Source organism: Hyperoodon ampullatus (assembly GCF_949752795.1).
Source record: "Hyperoodon ampullatus genome assembly, chromosome: 5".
Classification (NCBI taxonomy): domain Eukaryota; kingdom Metazoa; phylum Chordata; class Mammalia; order Artiodactyla; family Ziphiidae; genus Hyperoodon; species Hyperoodon ampullatus.
Genome location: NC_136918.1, coordinates 123,874,481 through 123,899,137, shown reverse-complemented (window position 1 = coordinate 123,899,137; position 24,657 = coordinate 123,874,481). Strand labels below are relative to the sequence as shown.

The following is a 24,657-nucleotide window of genomic DNA, read 5'->3' as shown; positions in this document are numbered from 1 at the left end:
AGAGAAGATGTAGTTCATGCCACCTTCCCACTCTCAGCTCCCCAGGATAAGATCCAGCTGTATGGGGGCCAGAGAAAATATGAGTGCTAAATTGGACTTTATAAGTTTTAAGTTGCGCGGGACTTAACTGAATGTATTTGTACTTGAAGAGGACCATAAATCTATAGTGTCTGCTAAAGATGTTAAATAACAGAAAAGGAGATTTCCCCAAAAATGATGAAATGAGTAATTGGATTAAAAAATCGTGTTTGTACTACACTGAGTTGAGATCATGCAGTAGTTTGGTTACATGATTGTAACCTGATTCAAGGAACTTATTAACATATCTTTGAAAGAAGAGTAAGCCATGAAAAAGAAAAAAAAATGTATCAGTGCAGATATTTCCCTCATGTAAAGGGGAGAAAGCTCCACCCATGGGACTTAAAGTATTTTGATCGTATTGGCAAGCTTTAAGCTGTCCCAGTCTGAAGCCATTAAATGCCATATTCATGTAACTTCATTTTCTGACATTAGAGACTCACCAAAACACGCTTCTGACTCACATTTTCTTGCCTATGTAATATACATACGTACTCATTGTATAGACTCTGAATGTCTCATTTCTGGGATAGTGATTTCTCACAGTAAACCACCAAATATTCTTTGTTATTATATACCACTCTTATAAGCATGGAAATTTGCTTCTGAGCGATGTATACATGGGGTACAAAATCAAATTTTTGAACTTGAAAAATTTAGCCAGTCCAAAGCCATGATAAATTCTCCATGGTGTTGCAACGTTATAAGAAGTCTTGGGAAAATCTATTCACCTCCTCCCTCTAACCCAGGGTGGAGGGGCAGGGTGAGGCAGTACTATTCTGCTGAGTGTAATTTGTATCGTGTTCAGACCTCACATTCCGTTTCTTCATGTCTGTGATGGAGTGCCCGCTATCAATGTTCTCTACTGTCAGAAATATCTTCTCTTTCTTTCTCTCGCCTTTCACCCTCTCTTGTTTTCTCTTTCTTAAAAAAATATGACTCCTGCATCTAGGATAATGTTTTCTTTTACTAACGTCCTTGAACTCACTCATTCATTTTTTTGTGCATGACCTTTATGCATCTTCTCTCCTGAACCACATAACATGTGCACAAATAACATTAACTATCCAGAATTTCTCATCATTAAAAGAAGTGATAAGAGCTGACCTGTTTGGGGGCATTATTTGAAGAATGTGTAAATAATTGATGATTGATTGACAAAATTCCCAACACTCCTATCAAAAACCTATAGTTACTTTTAGTCAAAACTGAACAAGCAGGTGCCAACACAGGTGAGCCTCAAATGATTTTATTTGTTCTGTCTCCATTGTCCACTAGGACAATTCTTCCCAGGAGGGCTCATGCCTTTTATAGAACCTTAACACAATACATTTTAGGGTCAAGGCAGAGCCAGCAAAGGAGGAACACTCTGCAGCAGTACTTTCCTCACTATTTTATACTATCGTTTTGGGCCACAAGATGTAGTTCTATGTCACAATTAACAGAGTCCAACTCTGGTAATTTAGTATTATTCCCTAATTTAGTTTCTTCTCCTAATAATGGAGAAAAAATCACATATTCACATGATGAAATTCTACATAAGTGAAAAGAACTGTTGCAAACTGTTCTAACTTCTCATAGCTAGCTAATTCTATTATTCAAAATCTTATGACATGCAGTAAAAATTTGAGTTTTCAAAACATAATTTTGAAGTAAATTTTGGTACACAAGGTCAATTTTTACAGATGGCTTCATGAGTATATATACAAGACATACATTTTACAGTATGACTTTCACACCTACTTATGAAAGAAATATTAATAAATGGAAAACACACAATTGATAATATTCAGCCATCAAATGTAACCTGTCAGTAATTTGTTTTCAAACACCCAAATTTTAAATACTAACTTTTTCCCCTGGAATTAAACATTGGTGATTTTGCTAAACTTTTTTTTTTTAATTTTATTTTTGGCCAAGCCAAAAGGCTTACAGGATCTTAGTTCCTTGACCAGGGAGTGAACCCAGGCCCATGGGAGTGAAAGTGCCAAGTCCAAACCTCTGGACTGCCAGGGAATTCCCAAAACTCTTTAATCTTTACTAAAGATGGAAACTTTTCTACTCTTTATTAAAGTATTCTTAAGAAGAATAAGACAGTGGGAACGTCTTTCCAATCCTATCTCATTAAAAGAAAGAAAAATAGCATGTTGAAGGAAAATAAAAAGCTAATCACACAGGTATGTTGAAGATCAGCTTGAATTAACCAACACACTTTGAAATCATTGACTCACTTTGAACTCCATGGGAGCGTACTATTTTCCAGGTTTCTGATGCCACTTCTTTAACATCCACTTGATAGTGATTAATAGGCACACCTCCATGGGAGTCCGGCTTGCTGAAGGAAACCTTGGCTGTGGTCTGTGACAGCTCTATAATCTTCACTCCATAGGGATTGGATGGCACATCTACAAAGGAATAAAAACAAAGGAAATATAACCCAAGTAATGTGGATGTCCATTATTAAGACTTATGGTGCTCTGAGAACTAGGAATAAAAGAAAATTGCTGCCTATATCACAATATATTTGAATTACAAAGCTTGCATAAACCACTGATTGATCTCTTCAAATTGCAAGAAGGTATATATTAGTCAATCTTTATTACTATAGAAAATAAAGAGTAAACTATTCAATATCAAATTTCATTTATTGAGAGAATAATTTTACTTCTGCCTTTACTATACAATATAAGCATTTTATTTCCATTCAAGGAAACAAGCTCATTAGTGTGTGTGTGTGTGTGTGTGTGTGTGTTTGTGTGTGAGAGAGAGAAAATTCAGGCACAATTAAAATATAAGAATAGATTTTACTGAATCATGAGCATAAGGAATTATCTTTTGTGAGAATGTGAGATTTATTTCCTTTTTGTTTATTAAAATTATATTAATAACTTGGTGGCAAGTGTTACATTTAGATAAATTGTCATTATGAACTAAATAAAACTGTAAACTATCTTTTAAAATTTTATTTAAGTATCAGTTACTTAAACTAAAGTTAGAGGGGCTTCCCTGGTGGCACAGTGGCTGAGAGTCTGCCTGCTGATGCAGAGGACACTGGTTCGTGCCCCGGGCCGGGAAGATCCCACATGCCGCGGAGCAGCTAGGCCCGTGAGCCATGGCCACTGAGCCTGCGTGTTCGGAGCCTGTGCTCCGCAATGGGAGAGGCCCGCGTACCACACAAAAAAAAATTAGATATTTAAGTTTTAATCCCTGTATTTCAGGGAGACAGCTACAAAATTCTTCTTCTATGTTTTTTTGTATTAATCCATTACTCACATTATTTCAAACTCAAGAAGATATCCTGAGTGAAATTTCATTTTATTTTCTAGTACACAAAGCTTTATAAAGAATTATCTGAGAGGTCGAACAGGCAACAGGAGAAAACAAGAGGGAAAAAAGTCTTGATGAGGAAATCGATGAAACCTTTGCTCTAAAAACAAGAGTAATTAGAGGCATGTTAAACATTAAAGGAATTTCTCTCAGTCCCTTCTGTCTCTCAATCTCTCTCTCTTTTTTTTCAATATGACATTTGAAAAAAATCATAAAGATTGGAAATTTACACTCAGTTTATATAAATTATATGCATGTGTTATATAAATATGTAAATAAAATATATAGTTCCATCTCTGGAATTAGCTCTACAAAAACAAAAAGAAAAAAAAATATTTGATTGAATATAATGCAGTAAATGTAAATTTTTGTTCTGATACAATCAAACATTCATATAAAAATCTACAATGGCTGTCAAAAGTCAAATGTGCTTTATTTGCTAAAGTTAAAAGAGAGCACTGTAGGTCAAATAAAAATATGCCTTATGGGCTTCCCTGGTGGCGCAGTGGTTGAGAGTCTGCCTGCCGATTCAGGGGAGATGGGGTCGTGCCCCGGTCCGGGAGGATCCCACATGGCGTGGAGTGGCTGGGCCCGTGAGCCATGACCACTGAGCCTGAGCGTCCAGAGCCTGTGCTCCACAACGGGAGAGGCCCACGTACCGCAAAACAAAAAAACAAAAACAAACAAACAAACAAAAAAGCCTTATAAATGATACTGGGCAAGAGCCAAGAAGGCAAGTTTATGTCCTTTTAGATATTAATATTGTAAAAAATGCAACAGTGTACATTTCAGCTCTAATTAGTAACTGTAAATTATTTGGAGATGCTATGAAGTGCATTATGCTGTAACTCTAAGGTTCAGAAATAAATGTGCAGAATACTGATGCATCTTAAAGTCATGCTGCTATTAAAATCTTATCTGGAAGTAAACATTTTAAATTATCTTAATAATTTATTTAAGTTGTGATATATAAACATGATCATAGTTTTACAAGTTTCTTTAATCCCTGGGTTATAACTATAGGTTCTTTTCATCTGTAGATTTGATCTAAAGTTTGAAGAAGGGGAAAAAACACACACACACATTGATTGTTCTGAATAAGACGGCCAATTCCTCACCTCAGGCTGAGTGACTCTCTAATGTCAACTATGTCTAGGTTGGACATCACAACAATGCTAACCTTTAGTTTGAGGATACACTTCAAAAGGAAAGTTTTTTAGTACTAGGGAAGGAGAAAGAAATGTGATTCTTCTGGGCTCTTACTTTTGACCATATGGCATGTATACGGTTCTGGGTTCTTACCCTCAGGGCAGAAGTATACAGCATTTGCTAAGCTGTACACCCTGACATGGTACACCAACCAGGTTTTTATTCATAGCACAAAAGTACCATCACCAAAATATAAGCCAGTGGGCATCTTTTTCTAGCCATATAGTCTATTTTCAGACCTGTTGACTCTTACCTTGGTTTTTCATTTACATTTATTTATTTATTTATTTATTTATTTTTTGTGGTACGCAGGCCTCTCACTGTTCTGGCCTCTCCTGTTGTGGAGCACAGGCTCTGGTTGCGCAGGCTCAGCGGCCATGGCTCACAGGTCCAGCCACTCTGCGCCATGTGGGATCTTCCCGGACTGGGGCATGAACCCGTGTCCCCTTCATTGGCAGGCAGACTCTCAACCACTGCACCACCAGAGAAGCCCTACATTTATTTTTTATTGGCCTCTTCTTTCTGTTACCGGACTAAAAAGCAAAGTGTGCCTATGATTTGCAACTCTAAAATCTTCCTAAATATTTGTTTCCATTCTGATTTTACATTTTCAACCACCCACTGACTACTAAATTATGAATTTCTTGTAGAAAGGGACAAAATATTTGATATACACAATTTATACATGCATGCATACATACATATATACACACATGTATCATTGAAAATACTGATAGACTATACTCAGTCCTCAGGAAATACATGATGCATTAAATAATTCAGTAATTAAAAACAGTACACAAAGGTACAGAGTATGTCCAAGTGAATAGAGCCTGATGTAGATCCAACATCTCTAATTCTTCTCTCCACTTTCTCAATTGTTTTGTAATAACATTCATCCTTGATTCTACCTCTGATATACATCAAAATTAGTCACAAAGTTATTTTCATCTTTCCTGCATTATAATTCTTATATCCATCTTTTCCTTCCTGTTTCCACTGTTAACTCCCAAGCCCAGGCCCTATCTGCTTCTACCTGCAATGCCATTGGGGCTCTCAGCTTCCTTTTCTATGGACAGCCCACCAAATTTCAACCCATATGGCATGTAAATGCAAAATCAATTTTTCTAAAGTACCATTCTGGTCACGTCACTTCCCTGAGGAAGACATTCAGAAGCTTCCTCCTCTTTACAACAGCAAAATTAGACTTTTCAGTCTGGCTTTCAAGATCCTGAGATATCTAACCTCACTGGGTGTATGCAAGCATATTGTAAAAGATAATCAAACGCAGTCCAGTGTTTCAAATACGGCTTGTGGGTGTAAATTCCATAAGCAATGCTCCCATCATTGTTAACATACTTTTCTAAATTACTTCGTAGCACCTTCCATCTTAATAATTAATGAATGCCACCTATCACTGAATGAATAAATAGGACAATGGTGCAAACACGTATTTATTTACTATTCCTTTTCAACTCGACTGGTACCAATATAGGGTTTGATGAAGAGCCTGGATATATATCATCAGAATCTATGGATCCAAAGTCTGGTCTTGCTACTTTTGTCAAATTCAGCCTTGGACAAGTCTCTTAATCTTTTCAACCATCAGCATTTTTCTCCCTAAAATGGAGATTAGAATAATATCCACTGCTAGGATGCTATTATTAAATAATGAAGAACACATAAAACAGAACTTGAAATATACTAAGCACTTAGTAAATATTAGTCATCATAGTTTTTGCTATGCTCTGTAACCATCCTCTTACTATCACTTTATTTTGTATTCATTGACAGCTATCAATATTTTAGTCAAGTGGTAGGTAAAAGATACGATACTGAGGTTCAGCTTAGAAATGTTTGCTGTGTATAATAACAAAGACATGGTGTCAAGGTCTAAGAGTCAAATAGGAACAGTCTCTGGAGTTGCTGTATGATTCTAGGCAAATTAAACTTATTAGGTATCAGTTTTCTTATAAGCAAAATGTTAATAACAATGACAACATTAAAGTTGCTGTTGTAAGGGTGAGTTGATGGGTATACATCACAGGACATTTACAAATATTATTCTCAGTTACCGTTTCTTTAAAATGACTCTCAGGGTCTAAATAACGTTGATAAGCATTTTGATATTTAAACATATGCCTAAATTCATAGTTTGATCAAAGTATAAATGAGAAAACTTATAAAAAGTCTGCCTTGGTAATTACTTTATCTTGTAACAGGTAAAGGAACAATAAGAGGAGTTGCTCCTCTGACTCTAATTCTGATAAAATAAAAGAATACAATTAAATAAAAAAGAACTAATAAGTAAAGTAAAAGTACAAGAAACTTTATAAAAAATGAAGAGGACAATAAGCAGATAAATGCACAGATGTTTGGAAATAAAGTGAAAATAATACATCAAATATTATGTTCCCCTGTCTAACAAAAATAAAGCATCCCAAAGTGAAGATGCCCCCTATAAGGCAAAATTCTGAAAGCATATGCCCAAAGATATTCATGTAGAAGAAAAGAAAGAGAGTTGAAGAATATAATGCACCTGCAAAGGATATCTTGGATGAGCAAATATTTTAAATTGAAAAATTTCAAATTGAAGATGAATCATGGGATTACAAAACAGTATTTCCTCAGGATTCAGGATAAAGTGAGAGTCAAAAATGTTGAATACAACAGCAATATACAAGATGATTTGTGGATGTGTGTGTATTTTAGATCTTTAAACTCTCTTCCTCAACTATATCCTCAATTATCAGAGAATAAATAGACCTTGATATCAAAAGTGAAAAACCGAAGTCATCAAGTGAGTTCACTCAAATTGTATTCTATCACTTTTGGATTAATGTAAGTTCACCCTCCTCTTTCCCTAAGCTAAATCCTCCATCTCTGAATGGCGTTTCTTTTACTTTTTTCTTCTGCAGAACACTGCAGCACCAGGAAGCTCTTCTCTTCCTTTTTTCTTCTCTTTTGGAGTTTCAGTCTCTCTTTCTTCTCTGTCTTATTACCATGAACTATAAAAATCTCCCAAACGACAAACTTTCTTCTGTTCTACTCTATTCTCAGGCAACAAACTCTTTTTTTGTTTCCCTGCCACACTGCTTGAATAGATTGTTCCTAATTTCTGTCCCAACATCTTTACTCTGGAACTTTGGTTTCCTAGAATGCTGGGAAGCTGGCAACTAAGGTAGGGTTCAGAGTCACTGACTCAGCTCTTTCCCCACAGGTGAGGATGTAGTCTTGCTAAACTTAGATCAATAGGAACAGTTTGATATTTGTCAGCCTTTGTAAGTGAAAGTACTGAAGTGAATATTTTTCTAGAACAGTGTTTGAAACCTTACCTTAAATATTTTCTAATGATACTCCACATCCATTTCTATCATCTATGCTACTCCCCTTTATCATAAGAAATGGAAGGCTAAAAACTTTATTTCCCAGGTTCACTTGTTGCTATGGTTGTTAGAACCATGAAGGGACTTAGGATGAGCTGCACATCTTAGTGGTTTAACATGCTGAAGGAGCATGTGTGACATCTCTACTCTTCTGAGAAGGCGCCCGTGGACAAGGAGACCTACAGATGTGGATGATGGAAGCAGCTGGACTCCCTATTCTACAGTCTAATCACACAGTTCCTGGTGCTGGTGGCTGTGATATCAGCAGCAGGGTAGCTTGGCTGCAGGGCTTTCTGACCTCTTATTAGCAGTTGCAGACTTGACCTTGCACCTCATTTGAGGTATATTATGACCTTGAAGCCAGAAGATTGGTGGCTATCTCGTGCTTTCCCTTTTCCCTGCTTTTCAAATGACTTTATAACCACCCAATTCTCTATATTAAATTCTTTTCTCCTAGGTTTGTTCATAAGTCTCCACCTGATAAAATGTCTCAAATATTAAGAGAATTATCATATAAAGAATTGAACTTCCTAGAGTTAGAAAGACCCTAACATGCAGAGTGTAGCTATCTACTGAATGCACCTCAGGGATGATGCTGAGATGGGTTCCATCTGCTTCTGCTCTGAGCAGCCTCCTTATTTCCAATAAATTTTATATATTTTTTCCTATTTCAATTGTGAGCCTAATCTAATGTTATAGCCAATCTGTAGCACATCTAAGACCCTACAAATTCCTCACTTCATTACCCAAATGCCAAATCAAATCATTATCCTATTGATCTTTTAACAGCATTTGATCACATATGTTTAAAATTTTCTCCTCGCAGGTAGTTACACTAACTCTCTAAATAATTGTTTTCAATTTTATTTGTTCATATACCTAAAAATCCATCAATTAAACTGAGGTACTCCAGGGATCTGTCTTTGATTACACTATTTACCTCTTGTATTCTCCATTTAATCTGAGGTATTAATTATTAATTATTTCCCCAATTATACCCAAGTCTTGACCCTCTTCAAAATTCATGGAGTCCCATGTCCCATTATTAATTGTTCATTTCAACTGATTCATAGGCAAATCAAATGAAACACATTGAATCCTTTATACATTCAATAATTCATGTAAATCTACTATAAGCCAGGTAATTTTCTATGTTCTGGGATAAAAATTGAAACAGCCATCACTTCTCTTATAGAGATTACATGCTAACTACATAAAAATAATTGTAATATATAAATTATTTTGTACAAATACTATGGTCAAAATTAAGCAGACAAGTGAGATAGTTTAGGTGGGGATGGGAGCAGAGTGGAGTGTGGTAATTTTGAATTTTGTGGACGGAAATATCTTTGTTAAAAAAGTAACATTTGTTCAAGGACTTAAAGGATAAGAAAACAACTCATATGAAACTGCTATGAAGAGAAAATTGTAAGTACAAAGATGAAATGTGCCTTGAGGGTTTAAATAAGGAGGGCAGTCTGTGGAGAACAGGATGACCAAGGTGTGGGGAAAGGAGATGGAGTTCAGAGAAGGCCACTGGGGGAGGGATGAAGAGAAACCTTGTGAAGCATGATAGGTCTTTATAATCACTATGGCTTCATCTCTGAACAAGATAGGAAGCCACTGAAGTGCTTTCAGCAGAAGAGAATTATGCCTTAATTACTTAACTATTTGTTTAATAATAAGAAGCCCTTGTGATATTTTATTTAGGCTATACTCCATTGGGGGCATAAGCCAAATAGGAAAGCCAGTTCAGGACTTTATGCAAAAATATACATTAAAAGGAAAACCAAACCAAACCAACAAAAACAAGTAGACTATAGAATACAGAATATAGAAATTTCATGAGTATAGTAAGACCCTGTAAACACCTTGTTGGTAAAAGAGTCAATAAGACTTGCTAAGGTGTTGGGTGTATGGTCTGAGTAAACAAGTTGATCAACGATGACTGTGAGTCTCTTGACCTGAACAACTGGAGACAGTTGCCACTTACTGAGATAGGAAAGAATGCCAAAGAAAGATATGTGGAGGTGAATACAGATTAGCTTTTGATATCTGGACATTTGGAGATTTGCATTGGCTCTAGAACATCTTTGTGGAGAGGGAATTAAGCTTGATATAAAAGTATAGAATTCAGGGAAAATATCCAAGCTGATGACATATTTTGGAGTTTTAGAGTATAGGTGGTACTTAAATCATAAAAATTAGAATAACAAAGGTGTGAGTGTAGATAAAATAAAAGAGACCCCCAAACTGAAGTACAGTGATTTTTAAAGTTCAGAGAAATATGGAACTACTAGGAAAGAAGACCAAAAAGAGCCCGATGAGGAAGAAGAAAAACAAGGAAAGCAGGATAACATGACTGCTATGTTGTGGGTTAGGGAGATGACTCAAGGAGAAAGACACACTCAATGGTGTAATCTGCTGCTAGATGAAGAAGTATGAGGATTGAGAATTGACCACTGGATCGAGCATAAGAAGGTCAATGGATACCTTGATAATAGTAGGTTTTACAGAGCAATGGAGGTAAAAACAAGACTGAAAGTGTTTGTGACAGAATGAGAGGAAAGTAGTTAGGTGTAGCAAATATAGTCAATTATTTTGTGAACTTTATTAACAGAAATGATGCATAAGTGGAGAAATGATGCAGTAGCCAGAAGGATTCATAAGGTCACAATAATTTTATTTAAGACAGAAGGAATTATTTTCCACTCTAGAATAAGAAAGAAAGAAAGGAAGGAAAGAAGGAAGGAAGGAAGGAAAGAAGGAAGAAAATGACTTTCTTGGTGATGCAGTGGTTAAGAATCTGCCTGCAAACACAGGAGACATGGGTTTGAGTCCTGATCTGGGAAGATCACACATTCTGCAGAGCAACTAAGCCTGTGTGCCACAACTACTGAGAGTGTGCTCTAGAGCCCATGAGCCACAACTACTGAGCCCATGCACCACAACTACTGAACCTATGTGCCTAGAGCCCATACTCTACAACAAGAGAAACCACTGCAATGGGAAGCCTTTGCACTGCAACAAAGAGTAGTCCCCGCTCGCCATAACTAGAGAAATCCCATGCGCAGCTACGAAGACCCAACACAGCCAAAGATAGACAGGTAGGTAGATAGATAGATAAATAAATAAATTTTTAAAAAAGAAAGAAGGTGAGAGAGGGAGAAAAAAGAAAGGAAATCAGAAAAGAAAAGAAAAGAAAAAAGAAAAGAAAAGAAAAAAGAAAAGAAAGAAAAAAAGGCTTTTTTTTATATTGATATTTACCAGAGCAAAAGAAAAGCAATCAATTTCCCTAATTTTATATATATATTATATATATACTCTCTCTCTCTCTCTCTCTCTCTCTCTCTCTATATATATATATATATATATATATATATATATATATATATATATATATATATATATATATATATATATATATATATATATTAGGTTATTTAGAGAGAGATAGAAATAGAAACATAGAAATCAAGACAGTTGTCTCATGATAAGTGGATCATGTTGCTTTATGACTAAAAACTCCAAACTTCCCTTGCTGTATATATGATGTAACAGACTGTAAACATGATTAATGTTTTTAAGGAGATCCATAATTTGTTTTCTTACTGACTTTCTATTCATATCACGACCACTGACCCAACCACAGGATATGCCATCCAGTCCTCCATTAAATGCTCATGCTTTTTCCCATCTTGATTCTTTCCATCTTTCTACTACTTCTTCACTGGATCTGTTTCTACTCCTTCAGATTCAGTTCAAAAGTTGATACCTGTTTGAAGCTTTCCCCAAGAATTACAATCATAATTTCATTTTGTGTTCCCAAGCATTTGATTCACACTTCTATTGCAACTCATATCTTTTATACTATAGATTACTTGTGAAAATCAGTTGTTAAGTATTATTCATCTTTGTATTCCCAAGATGTAAACCAGTGCTTAGCACCTACCAGAATCACACTTTATGTATGCTGAGTGAGTAGATTAACAAGTGATTCAGAACTGATACAAGCATGGATCCCTAAAAATAATATCTAGTTATAATAGTTTAATTTTTTCAGAGGAGTATGGGAATGAGGAAATTACAAGGATATCATAAATAGTTTTTGAAGACAAAAAAAAGCTTGCTTTACAATATAGGAAAAAAAGAGAAAGATGTAGATTTTCCAGGCTAGACCATAAAACTGATCATGTAGGAGAAATCTAGTTTTATATTCAGTTGAAAAAAAAGTGTGTTTTCAAGTGAACTACTTTTACCCTGCTTTCAAGTTTTACAGAACAAGGGTATGGATAAAATGCTGTCCAGGTACAAGGGCAAGTAGATTGACTATAATTCCATATCTACAGAATTCTGTTCAATTGATCCAGTTTAAACTGTAGGATGGTCTCTATTCACAAAAATGACGTGTATAGGCTTACCAACGACCTAGGTGAAAATACAGATGACTGCCTCATGAGATTTGTGAATTAAATCAATCTGAGAAAGAGAGCAAAAATATTGGATTTGACAGGGTCTCAGTAGGTTAAAATGATGAGCTCAAATGGGCACAATGAAATTTAATAGGGGTAAGTACAGAGTACTGAACTCAGGTTAAAAAAAGAAATCAATTGTGAAACATAGCACAGGGGACCTCATTTAACAGCAGTTTGTGTGAAAAAGATGTAGTAAAAAACACTGGAAGGAAAAATCTGGCAAAATCAAATGAAATTTTGTATTACTTAATAAAATACAGTGTTCAGAATAAACAAGGTCATTATCCCATTATCAGATTTTACTGTGCATTCATCTGTGATGTCCAGATCTGGGTATTATATCTAAAGAGACCTCAACAATATGAATTATTGTTTATAGTTTATTTCTTATACCCATAAGAAAAGTGACAAATATAAACTATAATTTGGCTATAGTAGTAAGTCACTAACACTTGTCAAGCACACACCATGTGCTAGTGCTTTGGCTGCATTTCTCACTTAGTCCTCGCAATGGTCTTCTCAGGTAGATCTTGGAGAGGTTGCTGTGGCATGCTGAAACCCCCTTCAGATCCAAGGCTCCCTTTCCCCAGTGCTGGAAGTGTTAACTGCTGACAGCTTACAGCAGAGTCCCTCCCCTGAAACTGCCCAGGAGAAGGTAACTTGATCAGAAAAGGGTGTCATTTAATGAAGCAAAAGTGAGATCTCCATATTAAAGTTTAATATGAAAAGTTTACAGTTAAAAACTAAGTATAGCAATGATGAAATGAATTAAGAAATTTAAGAAAATTATGCATAAAATCATTTGATGACGTTGAAAAGATAAAGTCTTTCAGGGAAAGCTCTTTAAAATACACATGTACAAATACAGAATGGCTTGTCAGATTATGATCTGTTGGAAGTAGAAAACTATAAAGAAGAAATGATCATTGTTAACTATATGGTTGCAATTTCATTTATCCTTATGTGTTCTACATTTTTAATTTGCTCCAAGATAGACATTAAAAAAAAAAAAAAAAAAAGTATGCTTCCTAGCTAGAAAGTCACCAGGAGGTACATTTTTTTAAATTTCATGATGAAATGCTTTAAAAAAATCTCTTTCTGTCTCAGTCTCTATCTAATTTTATTTTTATTTAGCATGTTGTTAAAACATTAATCTAACAAAATTAGTTATCAATCATATGTAAAAAATGTTGTGTTTCCCATAAAATTATAGAAAAAAAAGTATTTATTTCAGTTTTCTGAAGATGAGAACTATACCAAAGAGGACTGGACCAATCTTTGCCCATGAATATGAAGCCAGCATTTAATAGAAGGGTTTTTGTGATTTAATCAAAGCACAGTGAAATATCTCTTATTAAAAAAATCATTCTAGAAATGAAAAATCATAGGTTCCTTTGTATTACTTTTGTGAAAATGTAAAAACAAAGATGGGGTTAAAGAATAGGACTTGACCCATTAAGGTAATACGTAGGAAATGGTACCATAAAAAGGAATGTTGCCCGCTGGAGCACTTTGATCTAGCCAATATTTTAGTCTACTCATTATTTAAATTATTATAATGATAGATAAAACAACAAATGTGTTTTCACATATTTTTTTCCTAATTTGTGAATGCAACTTTCTTCTATAAAATAGGGATAAATATCACATGTAATTCATTGAACTACTATGACAGTTATGAAGATGAGTACTCATGATTCAATTTAGCTAATCATTTCTATCTCTTCTTACTATAACTTTATATAGCTGGTCTTTCCCAACAGAGATAATGGCAAAATAAATGGGAGGCATGGAGGTGAAATATCCAGCTCATGAATATGAGTGGCATCCATATGCCTATTTCTATACCCTGTTATATTTTCACTGTTACTGAAGACTGTACCTCCATTGTTAAGAACAATGTTATCATCATACTTATTAAGAGATTTAAAAGAAACGTCTAAAAAATTGCTATATGTTAGAGTGAAAATTATACCTGCATATTTTAAAATATTAGTAGTGTGTGAATAAATGGTTATTTAATATAAAAAATGTTCTTCTTAATATTTTGAAGCAACTTACAGGATCATATATCAAAGTATGTATGCACACATGCAAAAGATATGGCTCTTTATTAAGATACTCAGTTGTGTTCACAAGTTATGTTGCTTTTCTAAAGCGGCTCTATCTTATGCATATTTTTTATTGGCCATAGTTTCTTCCCTTTTTATTCTTTTTCCTTTTAAAGTAAATGCATATTTATAGAAAATTTGCAAGAATAGTGTATGGAACTTTTCTTTTTAACCTGAACTATTTAAAGTAAGTTGACATGATGCTAGCTTTAGCATTTACTTTCTGCAACACAACATCCTCCTACATAAGATCCATGAAATAATTAAATTGCCATCTAATCCAAAGACCACAACCAAATTTTACCCTTATTCCAATAATGTCCTTTATAACAAAAGGATGTATGCATGGAATTTATTTGTTATGTGTCTTTTCCTTAATCATTCCTTGCTTTTCATGGCTTTGACACTTTGAAAGCTAGTTATTTTGTAGATGGTATCTCAATTTGGATTTGTCTTATATTTCCTCACACTAGATTCTGATTATGCATTTTTGGCAAGAATATGGCAGCTGTTATTCTGTGTTCTTCCCATTGCCTCTTTTTGATAGTATGAAAGTTTAATTTTCTCATTGCTAATGATATTAAATTTGATTACTTAATTGAAATGGGATCTGCTAGTTTTATCAACTGTAAAGTTACTATTTTTCCCTTTGTAATTAACTACCAATTTGGGAGTAGGTACTTTAAGACTATATTGATTTTTTCTCATCTAACTCTCACAACCTCTTTACCAACCATTGATGTTCCTTAGCTGAATTAATGTATATTCTGATGTTTGTTAAAGTTGGATAATGGATGTTTTTAACATATAGCCATCCTTTTTAAAAAAAAATCTTTATTTATGGCTCAACACATTATTCCAGGCTTATCTTGTACTTCTCTGTCCCACTCCCAGAATCAGCCAATTTTACAAACAGCCCTGGTTACTCCTAGTGAAGAAGGATACTTAGAAACCAAGATCTGTCTGCCAAGTGTGCTCTTTTGTTATTGGGATGTTGTAGCTCCCAAATCATCTGTGTGTAGAATTTGCTCAGAACTTGTTTTCTAAATCACATTCCTGGCAAAGGAAGCTCCTTGTAGAAGTGGCTGAACACACACACACACACACACACACACACACACAACCTTCACTTCTTTTCTCTATCCATCTATGTACATAAGACCAGAGTACCCCCAATAACCAATCATCAGCCCAGGATCATTCTAATTTTTGCCTTTTCCCTATCTTTTCTCCAAAGGTGAAATAGCTATATTAGCTATATTAGCCATGCTAACCCTACCAACTTTGCAGAAATGAATCATCCATCACTGCCCCCACTCCTTTATTTAAAACCCTCCTTACTCTGATCAGGTTCTAATACTCCTCTCTGGGTTGCTGTTTCTGTTTTAAAACAGGCACATCCTTTTCACACAGCCTGGGCTCCAACTGAACCACTGAAGACCCCTTAACTCCATTGCACTCCCTTCAGGGTCTAGCACCCTATGCCAGGCTGCTGTGCCCTACCCCATCCACATACAAATGCCTACGTTGCTCAGAGGTAGAACTTAATTATTCAGGAGGGAAAAAAAGAAGGAAAGAAGGAAGAAAATAGGCAAGAAACAATATATTTTGATACAAAATAATTTAAAATGTAGCTTTTCCTTTCTTCACTGAATATGTGGTACAAAATTTCATGCTAAATTTTGCCTGTTTTAATTTATTGCTCTTTGGGAACAAACTAATATATTACAGTGTAAAATAACATAAGTCAAATGAGCTTGATCTTTTACTAGGTCAAATAGGCCAATGACATATTGAATGGTGGTATTAATATATATTTTGTAATATTTAAATTTCTATGTAATGTTTCTTATAATATTTCATTTAAAATCACATTATACTTTTAGTCTTTGAATTCTGTAGGAAAGATTTAATTTTATAAACATTAAATAAAGGAGTCTCCTCAAAGGAATCATATTCATAAATATTGATATTTAAAGGTATGTTTTGCACCTAAGATACAGTGCCTAATTCATTTTTATATCTTCATAACAATTTCAGTTGAATATATATTTTCTGAAAGTTTTAGCCTGTATTAGTCACAAAATCTTGGAATATTAGGATAATTGCAGTATTTGAGAAATATTTCCAATAACATAATAACTCTTATCTTGAATGAACATTTTCTGTTTTTTATTATAGTGGGAAAGAGGGGAACTCACTAATTTCATATCTTCATTAGAAGGATATGTATAAAATATATTTTTAATGAAAATACTACTGTAAGTAATGTGAGATATGAAGGTACACAGACATTAGTATTTCCTTGAATTTAATAAGATTGTTTAAATATCAACAGTATAATGTTATATATTTTCTTAGAATTATGAACTCTCAAAAACTGAAAAAAAACAATATTTGGTCATATATCAAGTTTTATCTTATAGAAAACTGGGTCATATATATTGCCTCGTAAAAAAAGGCAATATATAACAGTACATCAGTATTAATATAATTATACATAAATATATATATAGTAATATAATAATCATATGTCTAGTTATTATTTATAAAAAGTTCATACTAATTACAAGAACATTGCCTAATTTACTAAGGCTTGGAATTAATATGAGTAGTGAATTCTTCTCACTATTACAGTTGATACTTAAATTTATTGTCAATGAATTTGATGTGATTTAACATGTTTCATTTTCCTAGAATTTAATTTGCTTGTATTATGGTTTATTCAGATGCCTAAATGTGTAGCATCTACTTCCAATGACTTTCACTGAGATTAGTTTTCTAATGACTTCCTGGCAGACAGTGCACAGTGGTTTATTTCCTTCCATATTTCATCCCTCCAGCCTCCTTTCCCTTCTATCTTTACAACTCATCTTAACTTTTTCCTTCTTGTTTGCTTCCCTAAAACCCTTTCACACAATCCTTTTCTCCCTTTTCCCCCAGTGTAGTAAAATAAAACTTGGAGTATAGCAAGTTTTCCAGTTACATAATAATTTATTATTAGCTTTGTAAACTTTTAAATTTCCCTTTTGATCTTTACGACTAATGATTTATTTTGAGATATATTTACAAATCAAAAGAAATAAATATCATTCATAACAATATAAAAGAATAGTTATATATTTGGACTCTGAAAAAGTTTTAAAATATTTTCATGGAAGGTATTAATTCTAGCAAAGCATAAGATTACAGTAATTTTCTGATATTTCTTGACCTGGACTTAGAAGACAATAGATCACATTTTTGTATCATCTGAACTTTGCAAAGCATAAAAATGGATATTTCCAGATTCCTAATCTGTCTTGTAAAACATAATGGCAAATTCTGTAACTATATGTGCTTGTATATACTCACCTACATATAAATAAAAGCATATCAGGGTTTCTAGTTAAAGTAAATTTTAATCTACATGTTATTATTTTTATATCTTTAAGCTTTAAGGGAAGAACTGGAATGTTTTTATATATACAAAATAAAACATTTCAGCAAGTTACGTAACTGAATTTTCTATTTAGCTTAAAAATAAGGTTACTATTTGTTCTTTCAAATTTAGAATTTTAAAATAGATTTATTTTCTCTAAAGATTTATTTTATTTTTTGACAAGATTCTTACTTTACATGTAATGTAATTTGATGTCTTAAGACATACATTTCCTACTTCTTTCATAGATGTCTCATATATAAAATTGGGGGAATTAGAATCAGGGTTAAAATTAAATCTTGAAGTCCTCACTATATATCAGATACAACTGTTCTAAATTGTTAAGCACCAGTTCTTTGTTTCTAATAATAACCTGTATCAGGATTATCAAAATGTAAACGCTATTTGCTTCCAGAAATATTTTATGAATTCTCAGAAATTACTGTGCTATACTTACCAGCCAAAGCAAGAATATATTCTTGAAACCTTGTTCCTATACGGTTAGTGGCTGTGCAATTATATCGTCCAAAGTCATTGTCAGATGTAGGTGCAATCTAAAATAATTATAATAATAAAAATTCACAATTTTAAAACAATATCACAAAAATTTTAAAATAGCCTCTAGCATGCCTTACCATCTTTACGCATATTCAATTATCCACAACTCCCTGCCATAACTCTTTCTTCTGTCCTTTTAAGATGTAATCCATGGATCTGTACTACCCATAGGCCCAGGTAAATTCAGGTTAGTCTACCAATTTATTAAGTAAATGCCAGTATTTTGTTACATATATTGAATAGAAAAATCATTAGATATTTACATATGAATGTTCAGAAAGTAGTACACAGTTTGAAAAATATGTATTCTGTCATTGCTGCAGACCTGACTTTGAAAATAGGAATCTTGTACCAAAAGCGTTCTTAACTCTTTGTTTTCTAGGTTGTAGCCTAAGATCAGGCAGATTTAAAGTTAAGAAAGGCTCGAAATATGTCAGCTTTCTCTTCCTCTTATGACTTTATTGACATAAAATACTAACAAAATATGAGGACCCATTTAAAAGAAAAATCTTGCCAGGAGGGCATTTTGCAAGGAAATATTGCCCTTGTGTAGCAATTCCTGTAGATAGGCACATTATCTTGATATCTAATAAGAGTATCTTGCCTCCATTTCTGTTCAATTTCTATCATTCTCTTTCAGTTTAGGTGGAAAATAGCTGACCTCAGTCCTTACACATTTGAAATCCATAATTAAGTTAACATTCTGGGATTCTATTGCTGAATGGTGGGACCAACCCTGTAATTATAATGTACCGAAATTCTGAAGTATCAATTCAGAAAAGAGATTTAATGATAGTAAAGATATAATTTTCAATCCCAGTTACTATTATTAAGAGAGAATATGCTTACAACAAGAGTTGCTGTTAATTTCAAGTCTGTCCCCAAAGGGGGAAATGGTTTTGTGATAATGGGAGGCTATTAACTAAAAGTGCAATTTTGAGGTCCATTGAAGATGATAATTCTGAAAGAGTACAAAAAAGCTGTGTCATTCATCTTCTAGTCAGCTGTCCATCTAGGAATAGATCATATATTTAAGGACTAGAGGTTTTAACATCTCTTATATAAGTACTTCTAAGTGACTAAAATATTCATTTTTCATACATTCAGGTTTTAATAAATTAGGTTAATTCAACTCTAAAATAATTTTACTACTGAGAAAGGAATTTGACCAAAAAAATGTCTTTATTCTACAGGCGTATGAGAAAGTCATTTGTATACCCCATAGGGAAGAATGTGTACTGAATCAATGCAACGCAAAGACAGGATGGCCATGACAAACAATCCTGACTATTGCACAGGTCCTCAAGATTAATGAATTAACTTAAATATACCTATTTTAACTGAAATAAAACTTTAAAAAGCTCAATTCTGTTGTTTTTCTGTTCCTGGGAGTTTGCCTATCAAAAGATAAAAGCTATATAATTCTATCTGAAATAATTTCTTTATCATGTTTTATGATGAACAAATACAGAAAATACCCCTAGTAGAACAGACTATTAAAAACACACAGATCTAGACAACTGGGCCAAATCATGTGCCCTGCAGTATATTTGGTGTATTTTAGGAAAGAAGTAAAGTCCAATAGTGGTTGTACACCCACTCCCAGCACAGTGAAATAATAGATAATTTTATCAAAATAATATACAACAAAGATACACAATATATATTTATTTTAAACATTTTAATGTTTAAAATATGTAAATTATTTTTGTTATTTATCTAATAAGTGCTAGAAACCTTTACTTATGATACCAATTCTTCATATTTTAATATGCAGTCAAAATAATTCAAGTTTACTTCAGATGTTGGGCTTTGATAGAATATAACAGAATAACAAATGTGGTTTAGAACACCAAAATATAAACTGAGAGTACAATGCTAATAAAGGAGTTTGCAAGTCTTTTTCCTAAACCTTCAAAAACTTGATTTCCTCTTTGTGTATATTCCATGGTGAGAAAATCATTTATTTAGCAGTTAGCATCTTTACTCAGGGCAAGGAACAATACAGATGATCCAGAGCAGAATATTATTCCAATCAACCTATTAGAAACCTCCTGCATCAAATTTTGTTCATATATTGAAAAGTTGTCCTCTTACCTCAGGGGAGTGCCTAGGCAAAACAAATGAACAAATTTGGATGTCCTTTAGAAATGTGTTTATTGGCAATAACCCAAATGATTTATAGAATGTTTTGTTACTTTCAAAAAATCATAAATTAAAAAATGAATATATGTATTTAATCAAAGAACCTCAGTTTTCTGCTATGGTTAAATACCTAAAATTTCAATTGAATCTGGCCAAAGTCTTTGTAAAATTGAGCCCCCTGTCAATTTGCCAATAGTTCCTCTAATACAGATACCAAAAAACAAACAAACCAAAAAAAAAAGAACAATTTAAATTGAAATAGATTTAGACAAAGTGGCTTAATTACCAAACAGTCAGCTATCCAAACATTTGGGGGAAGTGATAGCTAAATCATTCTATCAACTAAATGTTTCACTAAGTCCATTTATTGGGTGGAAGTGTTAATATGGCATCAATGTGAATAACTTTAAGTTAATGTGGTATGGATCTCAAATGTTATTCTAAAACATGCATCTTTAAAATTTATGTATATTGAATTAGTAGAGAAAATGTAGCATATTTTTAGCTAAAAAGGTTGTTTGAGGAAGATTCCTAATTGTTATGAAAGCATCATAAATTGGGAGGCTTGATGATCATTGTCATAGACATATAAACTTTGGAAATTGATATACACACACATAATCGGCAATTATTAAACTAAAGGTACTGTATTCAAACAGAATTTAAAGGCCAGGCACTTAGCAGTATAAAAACAAGTATCTACAATCTTTTTTTTTTTTTTTTTTGCAGTACGCGGGCCTCTCACTGTTGTGGTCTCTGTCGTTGTGGGGCACAGGCTCCGGACACGCAGGCTCAGTGGCCATGGCTCACGGGCCTAGCCGCTCCGCGGCATGTGGAATATTCCCGGACCGGGGCACGAACCCGTGTCCCCTGTATTGGCAGGCGGACTTTCAACCACTGCGCCACCAGGGAAGCCTTACATTATATATTAAGATACTAAGATATGTAAACATGTCCTAAAATAGTAGATAACTGCTAAAATAATACAATTTGTTGATATGTACATGAAGACTTACCTCTAATATTATTTTTCTCCCTGCACTATATGTCTTTAAATTAGTGGTGTTTTTAGCTGGCAAGACTAATTTCTCTCTTCTCCAATGGACTGATGCTGGTGGATTAGATTTCACATCACAGCTTATATTGATTGGATTTCCTTCCCAAGAGTAATAAATTGTTTGGTTTGATATGAACTTGGGAGCATCTGTAAAACAATATAATATAACATTACAGACCTTTTATTTAAGAGAGTCATTTAATTAGTATAAACAATAGTAATCATTACTGACTACAAAAAGAAGCCACAGCAATTCTAATTTCAAATATTTAATATGTGATATCAGAAATAATGAAAATATATCATTTGACTGTTTCATCAAATCATTTTAATATTAATATAAAAATATTCAGTCAGCCAATTATTAAAATATGAAATATTAACACTCAGAGTTGTTTGCTTTTAATAATCTGACAAAAATTTCCATGAAGTAAATTAATGGCTCTCTACATATGTGAAATATATTTCTGAAACAACTCATATTATAAAGTGAGAGTTTAGGATAAAACAAAATCTGTGGTCTTGTGTCATTTTTTTAAACTTTGTCCTAGTCATATAATTTCTTCTATAAAATATTTTAAGGCAGATATAAAATCTAAATTGAAATGGCAATATCACAACTAAACAACAAATTTTTCCTGAAATGTCATTTCCCGTTTTTAATAACCAGGTATGTTTAATTAAATCAACAAGAGTTAATTTGAATATTAATCAGTTTCTATAATGCTGTGTCAATTGTCAGGCCCCTACACCAGACCTTTGTAATGATGGGTAAGAGAAAATTGAAAATACATTATAAATGCACTATATCATTTTATTGAAGAAACCTAATTTGAAGACACAGACATGGTTTTTAGTCCTGTTCCATTCAAGAACTATGACATAGCCCAAATGCCAAGCCACCATAACTTCTTTGAGGCTCAATATCTTGACTGTATAATTGAGAGGATTCATTTTACAAATTTCTACATAGAAAAACATACTCTTAAATTAAGTGGTAGCTAAAATGTTGCTGGTATTTATACTGATTATTGTTGCTACTGATATTATCTATTTAGAACTTAATATCCCTCATAAGTTATCAATTTCAAACTGCTTAAATTAAACCTTTTGTTTTACTACCCAGATTACTTAAAGATGATCTTCTACCAATTTTGTTATATCAACAGATTATATATCAGATATGTAATATAAGAATTATAATCTCCAGTACAAATGCACAAATAATTATTTAAATATTCTTGTCCTATACATGTTTTACTGTATGTTTTCAATGCCAATCTCACATAGAAGTATGAAATGTTTATTGAATGCTTTCTATATGACAGTAAGCTTATACATTTTATTTCATTTAATCTTTTTCATAACTTTGTGAGGAAGGTGTTACTTTGTCATAAGCATGAGGGATCCGGAGTAAGAGCTATCAAGCTTATTCTAGTACAAAGTTGTAGGCGTGGCATGTGAATCTGAGGCAATTTTAACTAGGGTCCATTGAATTTCTATTCAACTCAGGAATATTATAATATTCACTACTAGCAATGTGTTGGTGATGCAGACTTTATCATACATTATTGAGGAGAACATATTTGGGACAATTGCTCAGGAACACAAAAGCCTTAAAAAAAACTTTGTAATCTTGATTCTGCAAACTAGTCTTAGATATCTCTCCAGAGAAATAAGTAGAAATATTATCAAATGTTAATATAAAGGACTTTTAGCACATTGTTATTTTAATAACAAAATCTCAAAACAACTTAATGTCCCACAAAAGAGGATCAGATAAATAGTGACACATATTGGCACTTAAGTGTGCAAATATTACACAGATGTATCTGCTTATGGTTTTCCCTTAGCTGCAATGTGTCTGTCCTTCCTTTTACCTGGTTGCCTTCAAAACTTGCCTTCAAAACTAAGCTCCACACTAACTTAACACAGCCTTTCCACAATCTTCAATTGTGGGTTAGTTCCCTTACTTTGTGTTCCCACATATCCTATGCTCTCCCTCAGCATGGTCATAGAAACTGGAATGATCTATTGATATATGATTGTTTCTCCACCAAATGATCTGAATATTATAGATTTAACAGATAAAGAAGATATGGTATATTGGGGTGGGGACCCTGCCAGCTTCAATGCCACCCTTGCCTCGAATCCTTTAACCCAGTTGTTAGCATTTTAAAGAGGTCCCCTCAGGAGTTCTGGCCGCTCACTAACGGCCTGACCCCAGCTGGGACCTCCTGGTAAGACTACAACTATTGGTGTTTGTACAACCAAATACGCTATTTTGTGCTTTAAGGAGAATAAAATTGACTATGTTTAAAAAAAAAAAAAAGAAGATATGATATATATATATATATATATATATATATATATATATATATATATATAACTGAGCTATAAAAAAATGAAATCTTGCCATTTGTGACAACATGTATGAACCTAGAGGGCATTATTCTAAGTGAAGTAAGTCAGACAGAAAAAGACAAGTACCATATGACTTCACTTACATGTGAAATCTGAGAAACAAAATAAATAAACAAACATAAAAAAACAGAAACAGACTCATAGATACACAGAACAAATTTTCAGTTTCCGTGGGGAAGGAGATTAAGAGGAATAAACTTCAAGTTATAAAATGAATAAGTCTCAAGAATGTAATGTGTGTATGGATGGCCTGAGGAATATAGACAGTAGTAATAATCCAGTAGTAATTTTTATGGTGATAATTAGACTCATCCTGGTGATCATCTCTTGATGTTTAAAAATATCAAATCACTTTGCTGTACAGCTGAAACTAATGAAATATTGTAAGTCAAGTATACTTTAATAAAATAAGATTTGTCTTGGTCACAATTATATACCTGATGGCTTAAACGATGTAAGATGCTTA

At 33.4% G+C, this 24,657-nt stretch overlaps 1 protein-coding gene across 4 annotated transcripts in view; it reads right to left on the bottom strand.

The window, feature by feature from the left end:
• NCAM2 (neural cell adhesion molecule 2) overlaps positions 1-24,657 on the bottom strand; it is a gene marked incomplete at both ends in the record, with an annotated part of 481,818 nt that overhangs the window by 74,889 nt on the left and 382,272 nt on the right. For all 4 annotated transcript variants that reach the window (XM_079704995.1, XM_079704996.1, XM_079704998.1 and 1 more), the window contains 3 exons: positions 2,310-2,483; positions 18,465-18,561; positions 21,727-21,914. In XM_079704995.1, the coding sequence (XP_079561121.1) occupies positions 2,310-2,483; positions 18,465-18,561; positions 21,727-21,914 (459 nt within the window). The remainder of the gene's footprint in view (positions 1-2,309; positions 2,484-18,464; positions 18,562-21,726; positions 21,915-24,657) is intronic.